This window comes from Gracilinanus agilis, chromosome 1 (genome assembly GCF_016433145.1).
Source record: "Gracilinanus agilis isolate LMUSP501 chromosome 1, AgileGrace, whole genome shotgun sequence".
Taxonomy (NCBI): domain Eukaryota; kingdom Metazoa; phylum Chordata; class Mammalia; order Didelphimorphia; family Didelphidae; genus Gracilinanus; species Gracilinanus agilis.
In genome coordinates, this window is record NC_058130.1 from 783,336,705 (window position 1) to 783,354,524 (window position 17,820).

The window sequence follows — 17,820 nt, forward strand, 5'->3', positions numbered from 1 at the left end:
TTCCAAAGGGCCCGTGATGAGAAAAGCTCTTCTCCGCCTCACAGATAGAACTAATGGAGTCTGAGAGTAGATCAAAGCCAATTTTGTTCATTTTTTTTAACATGGCTAATGTAGAAATATGTTTTACACTGATGGGTACCGTAATTCTTGCCTTCCCAATGGGTAGAGAAGAGTTAGAGGGAGGGAAAGAACTTAGAACTGAAACTAGAAATAACTTTTAGAAGCATAATGCCTGGCACATAGTAGGCATTTAATAAATGCTTGTTGAGTGATTGATTTAACTAGCTAACAGGCTGGGTTCCAGAATCCATATCCAATAAAAAATAACTAGGAGTAGCTGGGTGGCTCAGTGGATGGAGAGCCAGGCCTAGAGAAAGGAGGTCCTGGGTTCAAATCTGACCTCAGACACTTCCCAGCTGTGTGACCCTGGGCAAGTCATTTACTCCCCATTGCCCACCCTCACAACTCATCTAGAGAAGGGTTCTAAAGAATCATGATGCTCTCTTGGTTTCTGCTGTCTCTACATAACAATCGCCCCTCACACACACCTCCAAAACGAACTTGACAAAAACAATTAAACAACAATGTCTAATGAAGAGAGAACATTGGACAGCGTATGCTGTACTCTGCCCCTGTGGTTCCCCCTTCCTCCACTCACCAGCTCTCCGAGGACAGCCAGGCCACCCAGTGACTCCCTCTCCCTCAGTTTCTTCATCTACGGCCACCCTGGCATGTAGGTCTGCCACGAGGACCCAGGAAGATGCCCCAGAGCCGAGGCTGCTTAGAGAGAGAGAGTCGTGGCTGGGGACGAGGCGGGAGGCGTTGCCACCCGTTAACCTTCTCCCTTACTGATGCCGAGTGCCGGGCAAAGCCTGAAGCCCACGACTGCTCCAGCCCCGCTGTTCTAAGGTCCTTCCCAACTGGGACCCTCGAGGCTCTGACGCTCTATGGGCCATTCCCAGCTTGGACACCCTGTCCTCGGTACCCGGGGGCTCCTTCTGGCGCCCAGCTTGGGCATGACCGAAGTCCCTGAATTTACCCGGGTGTCTGTGTGTGAGAGAGGGACGGATGCCCAGAGAGACACCCAGAGAGAGACAGAGACAGACAGATTGACAGTCAGAGAGACAGAGACAGACACAGACAGAGACAGACACAGACACCCAGAGAGACACAGAAAGATACAGAGAGACACAGAGACAGACAGACGGAGAGACAGAAAGAAAGACAGAGACAGAGACAGACACCCAGAGAGACACAGAGACAGAGACAGAGAGCCAGAAACAGACAGACACCCAGAGAGACACAGAAAGAGGCAGAGAGAGATGGAGAGACAGAGACAGACAGATTGAGATACAGACAGCGAGAGAAAGACAGAGATGGAGAGAGCCAGAGACAAGACACCCAGAGAAACACAGAGAGAAAGAGACAGAGATGGAAAGACAGAGACAGATTGAGAGACAGTCACAGAGACAGAGACAGACAGATTGAGAGACAGAGAGACAGAGAGAATCACAGAGAGACAGAGACAGGTTGAGAGACAGTCACAGAGACAGAGACAGACACAGACAGACAGATTGAGAGACAGAGAGACAGAGCGGGTTCCAGGTAAACCTGCAGAGCCGTGCCCGTGGGAGGGTGAAGAAGGTGGCCGCCAGCCTCATGTCCTCAGACTGGGCCATAAAAGGCTTAAGAGCAGAAGGCCATAAAGCCGTTAAGGCTCCGGCTAAAAGCTGCCGAGGTGTCGTAACTGTCTCGGGCCACTCAGCCCAGCTCGGCGGGTTAAAGGATGGGCCCCCCGGGAGGGGATCAGGGCTGGGGGGGTGCTGGGAGGAGAGAGGCCGGAGCCGGGCGGGGGTGCTGAGAGGGCCGGGGTGGGGGGAGGCACCCAAGGGCTGTGGGGAGGGCGAGCCTGGGAGCTCAACTTTCACCGATGGGGAGGGGAGGCTCCAGGGATGGCCTGAGGCCTCTGCAGCACCCAGGACATTGGATGGTAAGGCTGAGGGGGGAAACTGAGGCCCTGAGGAGGGAGGAGACCGGCCAAGCAAGGTCCCCGCGGCCTCTCACACACAAACACGAGTCCGAGGGCCGGCGCTGGAAGGAGCAAGACCTGGTGGCTGCCCCCATCCCAGAGCCCGGCCCCTCTCGGCTGCCAGAGCACCCTCCTTCCCTCCCTCCCACTGCAGAGCTTTCTGGGCACCCCTATGCCCAGGATGGCTCCTGGCAGCCCCGCCGCCGCCTCCCCAGCGGCTCTCTCGGGCCTCATCCACAAGTCCTGCTCGGCCGGTGGAGCCTGTCCCTGGCCAGCCCCTTGCAGCCCTGCTGGCCCGTGACTGCCCTGCGCAGGAGGGACGGACGGGAGTCTCCGCCGGCCCCTGGGCTGCCCTCAGCCGTGGGCCGGCCTCCTCCCGGGCATCCCCCATTAGAATGGAGCTCCCCGAGTGGCCCCAGCAATTAGCACAGGGTCTGGCACCCGGGAGGCGCTCGGGCACTGTGGTCAGCTCCCAGGGGACCTGCGGCTCAGCCCGGCCCTGGTGGCCGCTCACCGGCTTGGCCAGGTCCACAGAGCAAAGCTCCCAGAGGCCTCTGGCCCGGGCCTTCTGGGCGGCCCCGAGTCTGCCCCAGATGCCAGCTGGAAGACGAAGGACCTGGGGAGGATCCCCACAGAGTGCCGGGGCTCCCCGCAGCTCCTCCTCCGGACGTCGAGGCGAGCAGTGGGCCCAGGGCGCAGCCCTCCTGCCCAGCTCTGGCTCTGATCCCCCTCAGCTCTCCTTGGCCGACTCCTCCCCGTCTCCCTCCCTTTTGTCACAGGGACTGGAGGGAAGGCCCAGATCCCTGCGGCTGGGCAGGACTCCTTCATGGCTGGAGCATCCCTGGGGAGAGCCAAGGCACCATTTCCTTTGCCATTTCGCAGCCCATTGAGTGGCCGGACACAGCCCTCCCTGAGAGTCGGGCAGGTTCTCCGGGGTTGGGCTCCGGGCTCTGGGCACTCCTAGTAAGAACTTACACATGGAGAAGAAGTCAAAGGCGACCAAGCGCCATCTTTTGCCTTTAGGCCTCCGGGAGGCTGTTTGATCCTGAGATGACGGGAGCCATTGAAGTTCCTGGAGCAGGGGAGAGTCCAGGAAGTTTGTAGTAAATGACTCCCAAGCTCTCCCCCAGTTTTCCAGCTAGGATTCAGTGACTCTGAGCGGTCAGTTCCTGCCTCCCTGCCTCAGTTTCCACCTCTGGAATGAGGGAGCTGGCCTGAATAGCTTGGGAGGTCCCTGTCTCCCCTTTCTTCCTTGGCTGAATTCTAGGGCAGCAGGTAAAGCTCCCTCCTCCAGGAAGCCTCCCATGATCCTCCTTGTGGGCCGAGCCTCAGACCTGGCCCACCTCAGACCTCCCCTGGGACCTTCCCACCTGTGTAGGGCTGGGGTACAAAGTCAATGGGGGTGGGGATTGTGGGGGAGCCTGGAAAAGCTAAGCTCCCTGCGGGCATCTCTGAGCCTGGAGCCCTGAATACAATAGTGCCTGGTCCAAGCTCTGCCTCACCTTCCCTGGAGGGAGAATGGTTGGGAAAGAATTTTAAAACAGCCTTTAAGCCCTTACTTGGTGCCTAGTATTATGCTAAATGGGGCTCCTCTGGGACTCAGTTTCCTCATCTGCCTAATGGGGCCACCTAAGGCCCTCCTGGCTTGCACTGGGGTTCTCTCCACTGAACAATCTAGAGAATCACAGACTCTGCCATAACTCAGAGGCATCCAGTCCAAGAGTCTGAGCAAGCGGGCACAGCCTCTCCCACATCCCTGGCAGTTGCTCATCCAGCCTCAACTTGAAGAGCTCTAGGGATGGGGAGCTCACCACCTTTCAAGAAAGCTTTTCCTGACTTTGAACCTAAATCTCTCTTTGCAATTCCTTCCTTGAATAATTTAGAATGCAGTAAGGTTTAGAGGGCACTGCCCCCCCCCAACCTGGGGGAAGTAGACGCTATTATGATAGCTGTTTTGCAGGTGGAGAAACTGAGGCACATAGCAATTAAGTGATTTGTCTGAGGTCACACAGCAAGGGTCAAATGTGGGATTTGAACTCAGGTCTTCCTGACTTCAGGCCCAGCCCTTTATCCCCTGGGCCCCCTAGCTGCCTCCGGTAACTATCTTGGTCCTTTTGGGCCTTCTCTTCTTCACGGTAGTCCCAGGATCACAGATTTGGAACTGGAGAGACCTTAGAGGTCTTCAAATCCCAGTTCTTCATTTTGCAAATAAGGAAACTGAGGCACAGAGAGATTTAATTGACTTTTCCACAATGGCACAGCTAGTTAGTGTCTAAGGTGAGATTTGAACCCTGGGCTGATGGCAGGGCCAGTCCTGGTCACTGCTGGCTCACACTGTCTGCTGTCTGCTCCCCACAGGCATGAACTTTCTGGGCGCCCTCTTGGCTGACTCCTCTGGAACCTCTGGGGGTTTCTCAAGCTTCTGGTGTTTAGCCTTAGCCACAGAGGTCCGAGGGGCTCTGACCTAGCTTGCAGACCATGCCCACTCTGTGACAAGTAACTGCCCAGCCTCTCACACCATAACAGTTGAGAACAGTTGGAGGCATCTAGTCCAACCCCTTTGTTTCACAGATGGGGAAACTGAGGCCTAGACAGGGGTAGAGTCAGATTCAAATCCGGCCCTCAAACCCACCTGTTCTTTACACTAAATTAAACTTCCTCCCACCCAGGCGGTCTCACTTCTATGCCCCAAGGCTGAAGGCCAGGCCTACCTTGGGAGAGGGAGCACAGGAAGCCACTGGCCCTGCCATGGGGAGGCAGGAGTCAAGAGGCCTGACTGAGTGCCCCCCCAGACCTGCAGCCCTGCAGGGCTCGATGCTCTGAGCAGCCCCAGGGGCCCTGGGCTTGGGGTTGGATAATGGCCTCTGTCCATTTAAGGAGGAGATGCTCATGAATCAGAAAAATGGGAAATCCAATGGCCCATCTGAGTCTCCTGGCCCGGCCTGGCCATTAGCTTTGTTCCTGCCCCTCCCCCTGCACCCCATTAATGGAAGGAGGAAGATGGAGGCCTGGCTGGGCCTGGAAATGGGTTGCTATGTTTGGAGATTTAAAGAAACGCCTCTCCTCCTGCTGGAGAGCTGAGGGTTTGGGCCACCCTCCTACATTCCTGGGCTCTAAAACAGCCTCTTAGCTGGCAAACCAAGATTCTGCTCCACAGTCTGGCCCTCTCTATGTGACCTTGGGCAAATTGTCCCCCCCTCCGCAGCCTCAGTTTCCTCATCTGTAAAATGAAGGGCTTGGGACGAGTCCTCAGCATCCCACAGTCCTGGAAGAAGAGCGCACTCCCACAACTGAGGAATTCTGGGAAAGCTTCATGGCACAGGCATCAGAGCCAAGCAGTATGTGAGGGGCCCGGTGTAGACTGGCAGGAGCCTAGAATGGTGGCAGGTGGGGGAAGGGAAGACCCTTGGGGGAAGCTTCTAGTCTCTCATTTTACAGGGGGGGAAACTGAGGCCAGCGGCTTGCCCAAGTTCATAAGTGGAGCCAGTGGCAGAGACAGAACAGGACCCAGGCCTCCTGCCCCCGGACCAAGTGGTGGTGGTGAGGGAGCCCCAGAACCATGAAGAGGCAAGGAGAGGGGCCCCCTGGGAGATGCCCAGTGAAATGGACCTGCTTTGGGCCAGACGGGGCTATGCCCAACCCAGCCCCTGCCCTGTGGGGCTTCCCCCTAGGCTCCAGGAGCAACCAGGAGGATAAGGTTGGCGGTAACAGTCCAAATCATCACCTCCAGAGCAGAGGCCAGGGGCAAAGATGCCCAGGTCAGATTCACACCCAGACCCGAGTAAGGCCTCACTTGGCAGGCTGGAGCCCCAGAAGGTAGATGAGGAGGGCACTCCTCTGACCAGCTGGGCCCTGGGAGAGGGAGGTCACAAGGAGGGCACCCGAGTACCCCGGCTCTGACCTCCTTGACCAGTTGTTGCCCAGCTCAGTCATACGGGAATGGGGGGCTCACGGAGCCCTCAAAACAAGACCTCGCCTTTAATCTCCACACCTGCCTAGTTGGGCAGGCCTTTGAGGCAGAAAACAAGGATCTAGACTAGCAGAGTCCTTAGGTCGTCTCTACTGGCTTCTCCTAGATGTGATAGCCCAGGTTCTAAGCTCCTTCCAGGCAGGAGATTCTATGTTCCGAGCTCTCTCCCAGCTCTGACTTTCCCCATTCTAGGCCCCAGCCTTGACATTCCCTGCTCTAGGGCTTCTCCAGCTCTGAAATTCTGTTCTAGGTTCTAAGGACCCTCCTCGCTCTGACATGCCCTGTTCTGTGTCCCTCAGCTCTTATACCTCCTGTTCTAGGTTCTCCCAACCCTGACATTCTAGGTACTAGATTCTCCCCTCTCCCAGCCCTGAATCCCCTCTTCTGAGTGCCCTGCCCCCAGCCCTTCCTGGGTGTGGAGAGTCTGTGCTCAAACCACCCAATAAGAGCCAAGAGCCTGCAGAGGTGGAGGGGGAAGTTGTTCTCCTCCCCAGCCTTAGCCTTCCCAGGCCTCTCTACCCACCCCACCCCCCAGTGCCTCCCAGAGAGGTGACTAAATGAGAGGATTCGGGAGCAGGACCCTGGAGGTTCAGACCTCTAGTCAGGACCTCAGAGCTCACCCTGCCTCAGAGAGGGCATGAGACTTGGCCAAGGTCACCAAGATCAAAGAGGGCAGAGCCAGGGTTCAGCTGGGTGCTTGGCCATGTGATCCTAGCCAAATCCCTTCTTTCCGGAACTCAGTTTTGCCACCGTGTGATGGTGGGCTGGGAAGCAGGGCCCCCCGACTCCCCTGGGCCACCTCCCTAGGGCTGGAGCACTTCCCGGGGCCCATTAGCAGCCGCCCAGCGAGTGGCCTCCAAGGCTCCATGCTTCCGGCCCCTCCAAGCTCTTGCTAATGTTTGGGATGGATCTGCTTCCCCGGCAGTCTTTGTCCCTGGGGACATCAAAGCCTTTGGGGCGGACCCCAGGACCTGTGGCTCCTCCTCCCTCATCAGCCCCTTAAAGTTCACCTGGGCGGCAGCTTCCCACCACACTCTGGAGCTCCCCTCGCCGCCGCAATCTACTGACCTACCGGGATCTGCAAGCAAGTGTTTGCAAGGAAGCTGCTGCCCAAGCCTTGCCTTCCTCTCATCGTGCCTGGCTCAAGAGGGGCTCTTGGCACCTCGTGGCCCGGGTGCCACCCCCACAGCCCATGGAAGATGCAAGTCCTGCCTGGTAGGGCCCCTCCGGGTTGGGGGTGGAGTGGGGGGGGCCCTGCGGAGCGGGAGGCTATGGGGAAGGCTGCGGGGGGTGGGGGGACTGGACACTGGGGGGAGATCAAAGTGGGGCTCTTGAAGACGGGGCCACTCGGATCTGGGGGCTCTGAAGGGAGAAGATTGGGGAGGGAAGGAGCCCATAAAGGGCTCAGGCTGGGGGAGTGCCCAGAAGCTCCGAGGCAGACCAGGAGGGAGCGGGGCGCCCAGGTGACTGAGGGAACCCTGGAAAGGTTTTGTCCACGGAGGTCCTTGGACGGGAGGAAGGGCGGCCAGGGTGTGGGGGTCCAAGACACATGAAGTCTCTGTGGACGTCCCCAAGGAGCTGGGCTGGTCCAGAGCCAGGGGGCTTGGCGGGACCGGGAGGGGAAGGGCCAAGGTGGGTGCAGACTGGGCCATCTGGGGGGCCAGGTGACTGCACATCACAGGCTGGGAAGGGACAGAAGCCTCGGGGTGCTGGGCATACTTTGGGGGTCTCTTGGGGTGACTCTAGGGCTGACCAGAAGAAATGTCTGGGGGAAGAGGGGAAATAAAAGAAGTGAAGAGGAGCTCTTGGGGGCGGGGGATCCCCAGATTGTTCCAGGATAATCAGGCTGGGAAGAGAACTAAAGGGGGAGTCATTCATTGGGCGAGATTCCTGGGGTGTTTGGGAGACGATGAGGGGCATTGATGGGGAGCCAGGAAGATTGGGGGATCCCAATGGCCCCGGGGAGGAGACCAGGGCTGCTGGGAAGGATCGGCCTAGGAGGAGAGAGAGGTGAGAGAGGGATTCCGAAGGGATGCCGAACCTCCCATTCCACAAAGGGAAATGTTCCCAGTGATCACATCCAGGCTTCAAGGGGAGACCCCCGCCACCCCCTGGGGCAGCCCCGACTGCCAGGAAGCTCTGCCTTATGGCCAGCCCCGGTGTGCCTCTCCCCCACTCTCCTGCCCTCCCCAGTGGCTCCTGGGAGAGGGGACCACCCGTGGCCCGTCAGGATGAATGGGTACAGTGAGGGGAGTGAGCACAGAGGAGGCAGGGAGTCCTGGGGAAGATGGGGGGGTCTGAGGATGGCGAGGGCAGCCAGGGGATCCCAGGGTGTCCAATGGGTGCCCAGAGAGTCTGGAAGACCCAGAATGAAGGGGGCTGAACTTGGGCATCCTAAAAGAGCCCCAATTGCCACAACCTTGAATCTCAGGAACTGTGTGTGCCCAAGTCATCAGAGCCTGGGCTTGCCGAGGCAGAGCAGGGGCACCTGGGCCAGGGGCGGGGCCAGACCTTCCCCTCAGGTCATCGAGGACAGAAGGAGAAGAGCAAACCCTGTCCTGTCCTAACTGGTGGGATGTCCCTGGGTAGATCACTTTTCCTCCTGCAAGCCTGGGCTAGCCTAGGAGCTGATGCCCCTGACTCCCATGGGCAGGGGTACCCCCAGGCAAACGGGCACTGATTCATGGGGCTTCTCTGCACCTTCAGTGAGGGACATAGCATGAGAATGAATGGAGGGAGTGAATGAATGAATGAATGTATGAGAAAGGACACCATGGCGCCATGGATAAGGACAGTCAGGGGTGCCTGAACCTGGAGTCAGACCTGAGTTCAAATGTGACCTCAAACCCTTACTAGCTTCATGACCTTGGGTAAGTCATTTCATTTGTTTACCTCAGTTTCCTCATCTGGAAAATGGGAATAAGAGCATCTCCCTCCCAAGGTGGCTGGGAGAACCCACGAGGCACTCAGCAGGCGCTGCAGAAATGCCGGCTGTTATTATTAGGGGATCCATAGCTGGCAGGGAGGGAATCCCAGGAGCCTGAGGTGCCAGACTGGGAGGGTGGGAGGAATCCACGGTCAACGTAAGCTCATTCACTCATTAATGAGCCGCGCACCGGGCTGGGGGCTGCCAGGAGAAAGTGGGGCCGGCCGCCCCATCCCTGCAGAGCTCCTCTCTCGCGACCAGGCAGTGCAGAGGGAGGGTGACGGCCACGGGGAAGGAGGGAGCATCCCAGAGAAGGGGGTGCTGGGGCTGACTTTGGGGAGAAATCAGGGATTCGGAGAGGGGGGGTCCTCCTGTAAGGGCAGCGGGGAGGCCAGGCTGGCAGCAGCCTAGGAAGGGGATTCATGGAGAGACGGGCTTTAAACGCCAGGCTGAAGCATATAGTCCTGGGGGTAAGAGTGAGTCACTGTGACTACTGAGTGAGGGGGGTGACCTGGTCGTATCTGGGCTCGAGGACCGTCCCTGTCCACTGGGGCGTGGAGGCCTGATCAGCATTTGTGGGGAGTAACCACCCAACAACTGGAACTGTCTCAAAATGGGCAGCTTTGTGAGGTAGTGAGAGCCCCATCCCTGGAGGTCTGCAAGCGAAAACCGATTGACCACCTAGCCAGACACTAGTGGGAATTGGTATTCGGGGACGGCTTGGGCTTACAGCTCTTCCTTCTGGCTCTCCTGTGATGCCGGGTGGCCCCAGGGACTTGGCTGGCTATGGTCCTGTGGTCTCCCCCCAGAGCCAATGGCCTCAAGGGGCACACCAGCTCCGAGTCCCCACAGCCCCATCTCGGCCTCCCTGGAGGATGTGGATCTCTGGACCGAGTTCTATCGGGTTGGCACAGAGATGGTCATCACCAAATCTGGCAGGTGAGGCTGGCGCTCGCTGTGCTTACTGGTAGGCCCTGTGGGCAGGCCATGGGGAACCGGGCGCCCCAGGCTTCAGACACTTTGGGATCCCGGCAGCAGGCAGGGGTTGGCCAGAGCCATCCCCATCCTCCTGCCCGGGCTCCCCTCCCATTCCCCGTGGGAGGAGCTGCACAGTCGGGATGGGCGCCGGGGCGCAGGGACCATTCTAGCCAGGGTCGGGCTCTGCTCTGGGTCTGGGTGAGGGGTCTGTAGGCAGGAGGAGGCGATGGGGAGGTGGGATGCGGCCCCCCCCCAGGAAGGAGTGCTCCCACTGAGGTAACTGACTTTCGGGGGAAGCCCTGGGGTAGAGACGAGGTGGAGGTGAGAAAAGGAGAGCTGAAAAGGATCTGGATTTGAATCCCAGACCAGTGGGGCTATGCCTCAGTTTCCTTCTCTGTAAAACGAGGCTTATGGACAAGATGACCTCCAAGGCAGAGCTTCAATCCTGTCCTACTCTGAAGCCTGCCCTGTCCTGGACTGGGGGCCCCTGCCGGGCTTCCTTGTAAAGAGGATTCCACGCAGGCTCCCCCCGAGGGGACTGATGGCCCCCTGACTCTACTCCTACAGACGAATGTTCCCTCAGTGCAAAATCAGGCTCTCCGGCTTGGTCCCTTACCTCAAGTACGTGGTGCTGGTTGATTTTGTGTCTGTGGACAACTTCAGGTATAAGGTACTTGTCCTGCCCCGGGCCCCGTAACATGGGGTGGGGGTGAGCCGGAGCCCCCCAGCACCAGAGACTTCTGGGAAAGGAGGCCCAGATCCAGGCCCCCCTGAACTTGTCCCCTCCCCCCATTCGTTGGAGGACCGTCTCGCTTCTGGTCCATTTCCTCCTCTGGGGGTGGGGTTTGATGACCTTTAAGGCCTGCTGCCCACTGGGAAGGGCAGTGCCCACTCACTGCCCACTCTCAGTTAGGCCCCTCTGTGTCCTGCTGCAGTGGGCCAAAGACCAGTGGGAGGTGGCGGGCAAGGCCGAGCCTCAGCTCCCTGGCCGCTCCTACATCCACCCAGACTCACCAGCCTACGGCAGCCACTGGATGAAGGAGCCGGTATCCTTCCACAAAATGAAGCTCACCAACAACACGCTGGACCAGCACGGCCACGTAAGCGGTGCCCCCCCACCCTCCATCCCTGCCTTCCCCATAAGTCCCCAGCCCAGGATCCCCAGAACCGAGAAGCTGGAAGTAGTCCCTGGGCACCATCCAGTCCCAACCTCTCTCTGACCAAGAGCCGCCTGAGCCTTCCCTGAGGAGAGGTCATCCAGCTTCTGCTCGGAGCCCCCCAGGGACCAGGAGCTCACTACCTCCTGAGGCAGCCACAACTGACCTTCCTCTTTCCCCTAGAAAGGAGGGTGGGGAGAGAGGGAAGGGTGAGAAAGTGGGGAAGGGAGGATCCCATCCCACTCAGAGGCAAGAATCCCCAATTCTCAGGATTTCCCAGTGGAAGGGTGCCTGCCCGGGAGGAGAGAGAGGCCTGGTCCTCCAGCCCCTTGGGTCAACCTTGTCTCCCCAGATCATTCTCCATTCCATGCACCGCTACCAGCCCCGCTTCCTTGTGGTCCAGGCTGATGACCTCTTCAATGTCTGCTGGAATCTCTTCCAAGTCTTTAGTTTCCCCCAGACGGTCTTCATCTCCGTCACAGCCTACCAGAACGAGCAGGTATTCCTCCCTGCGGACCCCTGCTACTGGGCTCTGCCGCCAGGATGGGCCTGGAGAGGGTCAGGGTGGGGGTGGGGGGGCCCAGGGCACACTCCTCCCCCAGAAACTGAAGGGCCCACCAGGAGGGGTGAGACACCTATTCAAGTCGGGCCCTGCACTGCTGGGGCACCAAGAACCCTGCCCTGGCCTCCTCTCACTTAGCTCTATCTTGGTTTTGCATTTGTGGCCTCAACACTTCCTCAGCACAGTTCTCAGCTGAGTAAATAAGTGCCTCATTCATTCATTCATTCATTCATTCATTCATTCATTCATTCTTTCATTCATTCCCTTCTACCTCTAAATTTCCGAGATTTGCTGATGGGGGCCTTGGCAAAGAAGGGATGGGCCCTGGGAGGCTTCTTGGAAGAGGAGGGGCCTGTGGGAGGAGGCTTGAGGAGTCACCCCCAGCCACAGGCCAGGAGGGGAGGGGGAAGCCAGCAGACCCCTGGCTTGGGATTTCAGAGTGGGGAGGGATGTCCAAAGCCCCTGCCCTACGTGTCCCGCTCTGCTTGGGGCACCATTCCCTGCGCAAGGCCTAAGCAGCAGCGGCCAGGACGAGGCCACTCCTCCCCATTCAGGGCCTTCCAACCTGAGAAGGCCTCAAGCCTGTGACCCCAAGAGCAGGCCCTGTTTTTGCACCCATCTTCCTATTTCCATTTGTCCCCAGGATTTTCCTCCTCTCCCCTCCCCTCCCCTTGGTGAGCCTTTGGGCCTCTGTTTCCCTTATCTATAAAATGAGGTAGCTGCCCGGCTTCCAGCTCCGGGCCTGGGACCCCAAGTGGCCACCTCCCCGCTTCTCTTCCCCCCAAGAGACTAAAAACACAGGCCTCTGTTCCTGTCTCCTGCTCGAGACTTCGGTGAGTCCCTGTGAGCTCAGGCAGCAAACACAACCCCGCATCTTCTGGCCTCTGCCTGGGGCTGGGCTGGACTCGGGAGCCGCTTGCCCGGTCCCCAGGCAGTCAGATCAGGGGACGGCCTTGACCATGACTTATCCTCGTAAGTGTGACTTTATTCCTTCCTGAAGATCACGAAGCTCAAGATCGACAACAATCCTTTTGCGAAAGGATTCCGGGAACAAGGGAGGAAGCCGAGGAGGTAAGCAGGGTCTGGCCAGGGGGCTCCTTCACCTGCTTCCTCCCGGAGGAGCTGGCCCAACAGGCCCATCCCCTTGTCCAGGGCCCCCAGACTTAGCCCAGGCCAGGGCCCGAAGAAGGAGCGGCTCGGGGAGCTCGTGAACAGCCCTGAGTCGGAGCAGTCTGGTGAGTGGGGGAGGGGCTTCCTCTGGGGAGGAAGGGGGAAACTGAGGCACGGGGGGGGGCAGGGAAGGGCATGGTGTGGGGGTGGGGGGTTGTGGCCCTCTGGCCCTTCTTCTTCCATGTCTTCCCTGGGCAGGTCTGACCAAGGAGGATGCTGAGGAGCAGGCCGAGGCCAGGGGTGGCTCCGGGCCGGTCAATGGCAGCAGGTTCTCCTTGCTCTGGGGGCCCTGCGGGATGACCGGGACAGAGGGGCCCCCAGGAGAAGCAGCGGGGACCGGCCCTGGTCCTTACCCTGCGTACAGGTGAGCAGGCCGGCTCCTGGCTCCCCTTCTCGGGCACTAAGAAGTCTGTAGAACCCAGGAGGAAGCTGGGCTGAAGCCTTTGGGACAAGCTGGGAAACAGTAGTCCCAGCTGCTGGGATCCTGGGTTCGAATTCTGCCTCGGACACTTTCTCGCTTTTCTGAGCCTCAGCTCCTTCATCTGCAACATGAGGGGAAATCAGCCTTGAGGCTCTGGTGGTCAGGAGAGTTGAGTTCAAATTCTGCCACAGAGTGCGGGTCTTGGAGCCAGGAAGACCCCAGATAACCCCTGGCAGGAACAGTGAGATCAGAGCAGGGAGCGGGCTTGGCCCAGCTGGGTCCCAGGGGTCCTGCAGGCCCACATCTGCATCCATTGAGTGCCTGCTGCATACCAGGCACCCAAGCCGAGGGGCGGACGTGGAGCCCAGGTGGCTCCTGGACGCCATGTTCCTCTTGGGTCTGAATCTCCCAAACCAATACTTTAAACGCACACATATCTGCATTCGAGCCCCCTTCGCTTCTGTCCTTAGGGCCCGGGCAGTGGGGGGAAGTGACTTATCCAGGCTCACCCGGCAAGGACGGGTCTGAGGCCACGTTGGAACCCAGGATCACCCTCTCCAGGCCCGGCTTAAGCCACTGAGCTACCCAGCCAGCCCCAGAATAAATGGTTCTAACGAAGCCTAAAAGAGTGAGCCGGAGACTCCGTGTGTGTGGCGTCCCTTCCTCCCTGCCTCAGTGAGGCTCCCATTGGAACGAGAAGACTGAGGCAGGAAGGGAAGAGTCGGGACGATCCAGGTGGCCAGAGGGCTCGGGACGTGCCCGCTCTGCCCTCGGCCTCTCCTTTCCCTCAGACTCCCGCTTTGTTCCCCGGCAGGTTCCAGGACTTCAGCCCCGGCCTGTGGGAAGCGGTTCCTGGCAGCGATCGGCGGCCCCAGCCGGGGCCGGCCGGGGCCGAGCCGGAGGTCCGACAGCTGCCGGACAAAGCAGGGCCGCACGGTCCCCTGTACTCGGCGTACGGCCCAGAGGCCGGGCCCGGCCCGTGGCTGGTCCCTGCCCCTGGCCAGCCCCGGCCCTTCCCTCCCCTGGACGGGGCCTCCACAGACTGGGGCCAGTGCCCCATCTTCTCCTACGCCTGCTGGTGAGCGCGGTCAGCGTCCTCCTCTTGGACTCAGGCCCGGCCCGGCCCCTCCAAGGGAGGCCTGAGTGATGAGGTCTGCCTGGCTCGGGGAGGAGGGGCTCTGCCGGCCCTAGGAGAGTGGTCAGTGGCTTGGTTTAAGCTCCGCCAGGAATCGCAGCTGACCGCGGCCTCTCCGGGTGCCTCCGCTGGGCCTCCCTCTCTCCTTCTCCTCCTCCCCTTCTCTCCTGTTTTCCTGGCCCGCCCCTCCACCTCTCCCTCCTGGAGGGGGCTCGGGTTTGGGGAGTCGGTCGCCCCCCCAGCTCTCTGGCTGGCAGAGCCGTGTGCCCCTGGCAGCCCTCCTCCTCCGCCCCCTGCCCGCTCTGTGGCTGATAATAAAAACTGTCTCCTGTCTGATGGCGTGGCTTCTGTGGGCCGCGACCCTGGCACTGCCCCTGCCCGGCCTCGGGCAGCAGGTAACGGGCCTGCCTCGTGCTGGCCACGGGCACCCCCTACCCGCTGTGAGACTCGGGAGCCGACCCGGGGAGGGAAACGGCATCGAGAGCCCGGCGGGGCGGCCACAGGGCCAGAACGGACGCTGGGCTCTGGGGCAAGTGTCCGTCGGCAAACCGAAGGCGCCTGCCGTGTTTCAGAAGGGGAGGGGGCAGAAGGGAGCCCCCAGCCTGGTCAGGGGACGCCACACCCGAGGGCCCAGGCTCGGCCCCTGGGGAAGACTCATCATGGCCACCTCCCCAGCTGGTTGGGCAGATGGACGGACAGACGCACAGATAGAGGAAGATCTGAATTCAAGTCCCGCCTGGGGCACCTGCTGGGCAAGTCTCTCAGCCTCCCTTAACTAGAAATGAGGAGCCGCCTTCGAGGGCTGATGCCAGGTGCCACGGGGGAGTTGGCAGAGCAGGGCGCCAGCTTCTCCTGGCTCTGCCACACTGGCCCAGGCTGGCCTTAGGGGTCAGCGTCGGCACCCACGGCGGCTCCAGCGGCTCAGGACCGCTCTGGGGGAGCAGCAGGCTCCCACGTTCTCCCCCTGGGGGGGCGCCAACAGGCCTCCCCAGCATGTGCCGGGAATCTGCTTCAGAGATGTGTGTCCAGACCATCAGGCAGACTTCCCGGAGGAGGGGGCTCCAGCTGTCCCTTGAGAGATTTCAGCCAGGGCTGGGGCCACCAGGAGACAACAGGATGGGGGTGGGGGGACCCGAGTGGAGCCTCCAGGAAGTCTGGGCACTTGGAAGGGGCGGAGCATGCCAAGTACAAGGGGGTCCGAGTCCTGGGTTCCAATCTGGCCTCAGACACAGCATCGAGGTCTGGGGGAAAGGGGAACCCCTTGAGGCAGGGCCCAGGAATGGTGGGGAGGGGAGCCTGGGGGAGAAGCGGGGGGCCAATGACACCTCCAGCCCTGAGCGGAGAGGGGAAGAGATGAGGGGACCCCAGGAGGAGGCGGCTTCCCGGGCAGGATAAAAGCCTCCCGTTGGGCAGAGCCGCTTCTTACAAAAAATGCCCCCCTCCGGCTGCCCGTGCCCAGCTGGTGCAGGCAGGGATCCGCCGTGCTTGGCGGTGTCATCTCCAGTTCATTTTCCAGATGAGGAAGCAGGCAAACAGGGGTTAGTGACTTGGCCACGGTCACTCTGCTGGTAAACACGAGGTTGAATTTGAACTCAGGTCTTTTTTTTAACCTTCACCTTCTCTTAGAATCAGTACTGTGTGTGGGTGTCAGGGCTAGGCGACGGGGGAAGTGACTGGGCCAAGGTCACCCAGCTAGGAAGCGTCTGAGGCCAGTTTCGGAGCCGGGACCTCGGGCTCCAGGCTTGGCCCTCCATTTAGGACGCCACCCTGCAGCCTTGTTCCAGGAACAGCTCCCCAAGCAAGCCGGAGAGACCCCACGGCCCTATCAGAGTTGACTCTGCGTGTGCGCATGCGCGCCCCTGTCTGCCCTGCCCTGCCCTCCGGCACTGCTCAGCCTCTGGGGCGGCCCCTGGGCTCCTGCGGGGAGGAGCCTCTTCGCTGCAGTCTCTCGGCGGCCCCCACCCCGGCTCCCTCCTCCCGGCTGCCCTCCTGGGTCTGCACTGGCCCAACTCGGGGGTCTTTGGGGGGGTCCTACGTTCAGCCGGAGGCGCCTGAGGGCTCGCCTCAGCGTTGGGGGAGGGGAAGCCTTTAGGAACGCCTCGCTGGCAATGGGGCGCGCCTGCCACCTGGCGGCAGACATGGGAAGACGAGGGTCGGAGCCCCCACTTTAGAGAGGCCGGGCGGAAGGGGGCCGGGTCAGAGCTCTAGCGGGGGATCAGGGAGAGCCGAATTCCGAGGGCGAAGCGAGGGCCAAGTAACAGCAGGGCCTGCCTCGGGGCTGCTGGGAAGGGCCGGCACACAGTAGGTGCTCCGCCAACGCCCGGGGGCCCTTCCTGCACAGAGGCCCGCCGGGAACGGGCCGCCCCGAAGTGGCCGCTCTGAGGTCCCCCCTCCAGCGGGTGGCCTGACTCCCGGGCCAGAGCGCCGGGGCGGACAGCGCAGCGCTCTCTGCGCGCAGGAGCCCCCCCACCCCCACCCCAAAATGGAAGCGGCCGCCCGGCAGGGACGCCCCGTGCCCCGCCTCCCCTCCCCACTCCCAGCCACCCCGGGAGGTCCTGAACACCCCGTGGCGGGAATCCGCGGCTGGGCCTCTCGGACCTCCCAGCCCGGCTTTGTGGCGAGGAGACTGAGGCAGGCGGCAGCCTGTGAGCTTCCAGAGCAGCGGCCAGGCCAGATTGTGCCCGGGCCCTCCTGCCCCTCCATCCCCCCCACCCCGCCCCCAGGGGTCCCCCTCGTTCTTTCATGACTCAGGGCTTGGCGCCATCTCCCAGGGCCGGCCGATGCCTGTGCTCTTACCCTGGGCCTGACAGGCTTTACCCATCTCCACCTCCGGCTCTCCCTGGCCACTTGCCGTAGTTTGTGCCCCTCCGGGGGGGCGGGGCCACAGCCTCTCTGACAGGGAAACCCGAGGCCAGAGCTTCGGCTCAGCCCTGCCCCCCCCCTGGCGGGGGGCCTTCGCGGGACCCCAGAGCAGCTGCTTCCCAAACATGTGCTTCCTGGTGGAAGGATCACCCTCGGGAGGAACGGAGGGGACTCCAGGGGGATCCTGGGAAGAAGAGGCCCACCAGGAGAAAAGCAAAGGCCCCGAGCCTGAAAACCCAGCAGTGAGCATCCGCCCAGAGTGCCATGGCCGGCGATGGACAGTGGGGGAAGGTGGAGGACTCGCTGGCAAACACACAGAGGAAGAGGACCAGGAGGAGGAGGCCCCCGAGACTGGCCCTTGATGGGATTCCCCGAAAGGTCTGGGGACGGTCAGCCCAAGGACCCCAAGCGGGTTTGGTGCCGCCAGCTCGTTGGCTTCCGGAAGTGCCAAACGATTGGGAGAGACCAGCCAGGTCATTGGCAGAGGGAACGCCGTGCTCTGCCAGCACAGCCTGGCCCCGTCTCTGCCCCTCGAGTTTAGGCTATCACTGAGGGTCGCCCATCCCATGAGTCACAGGCGCTTGACTGAGGGCACTTGCTCTTCTTGGCC

At 60.8% G+C, this 17,820-nt stretch overlaps 1 protein-coding gene across 1 annotated transcript; it reads left to right on the forward strand.

The window, feature by feature from the left end:
• The first annotated feature begins 5,660 nt into the window (after nucleotides 1-5,660).
• On the forward strand, nucleotides 5,661-17,572 carry LOC123230443 (T-box transcription factor TBX2-like). The gene is made up of 14 exons (XM_044656604.1): nucleotides 5,661-5,733; nucleotides 6,925-7,083; nucleotides 9,735-9,864; nucleotides 10,471-10,573; nucleotides 10,839-11,003; nucleotides 11,413-11,559; nucleotides 12,623-12,693; nucleotides 12,784-12,857; nucleotides 12,991-13,156; nucleotides 14,028-14,291; nucleotides 14,625-14,953; nucleotides 16,133-16,341; nucleotides 16,690-16,993; nucleotides 17,205-17,572. Exons 1-14 carry the CDS (start codon nucleotides 5,661-5,663, stop codon nucleotides 17,570-17,572), a joined length of 2,562 nt encoding a protein of 853 aa, XP_044512539.1.
• The last annotated feature ends 248 nt before the right edge of the window (nucleotides 17,573-17,820 follow it).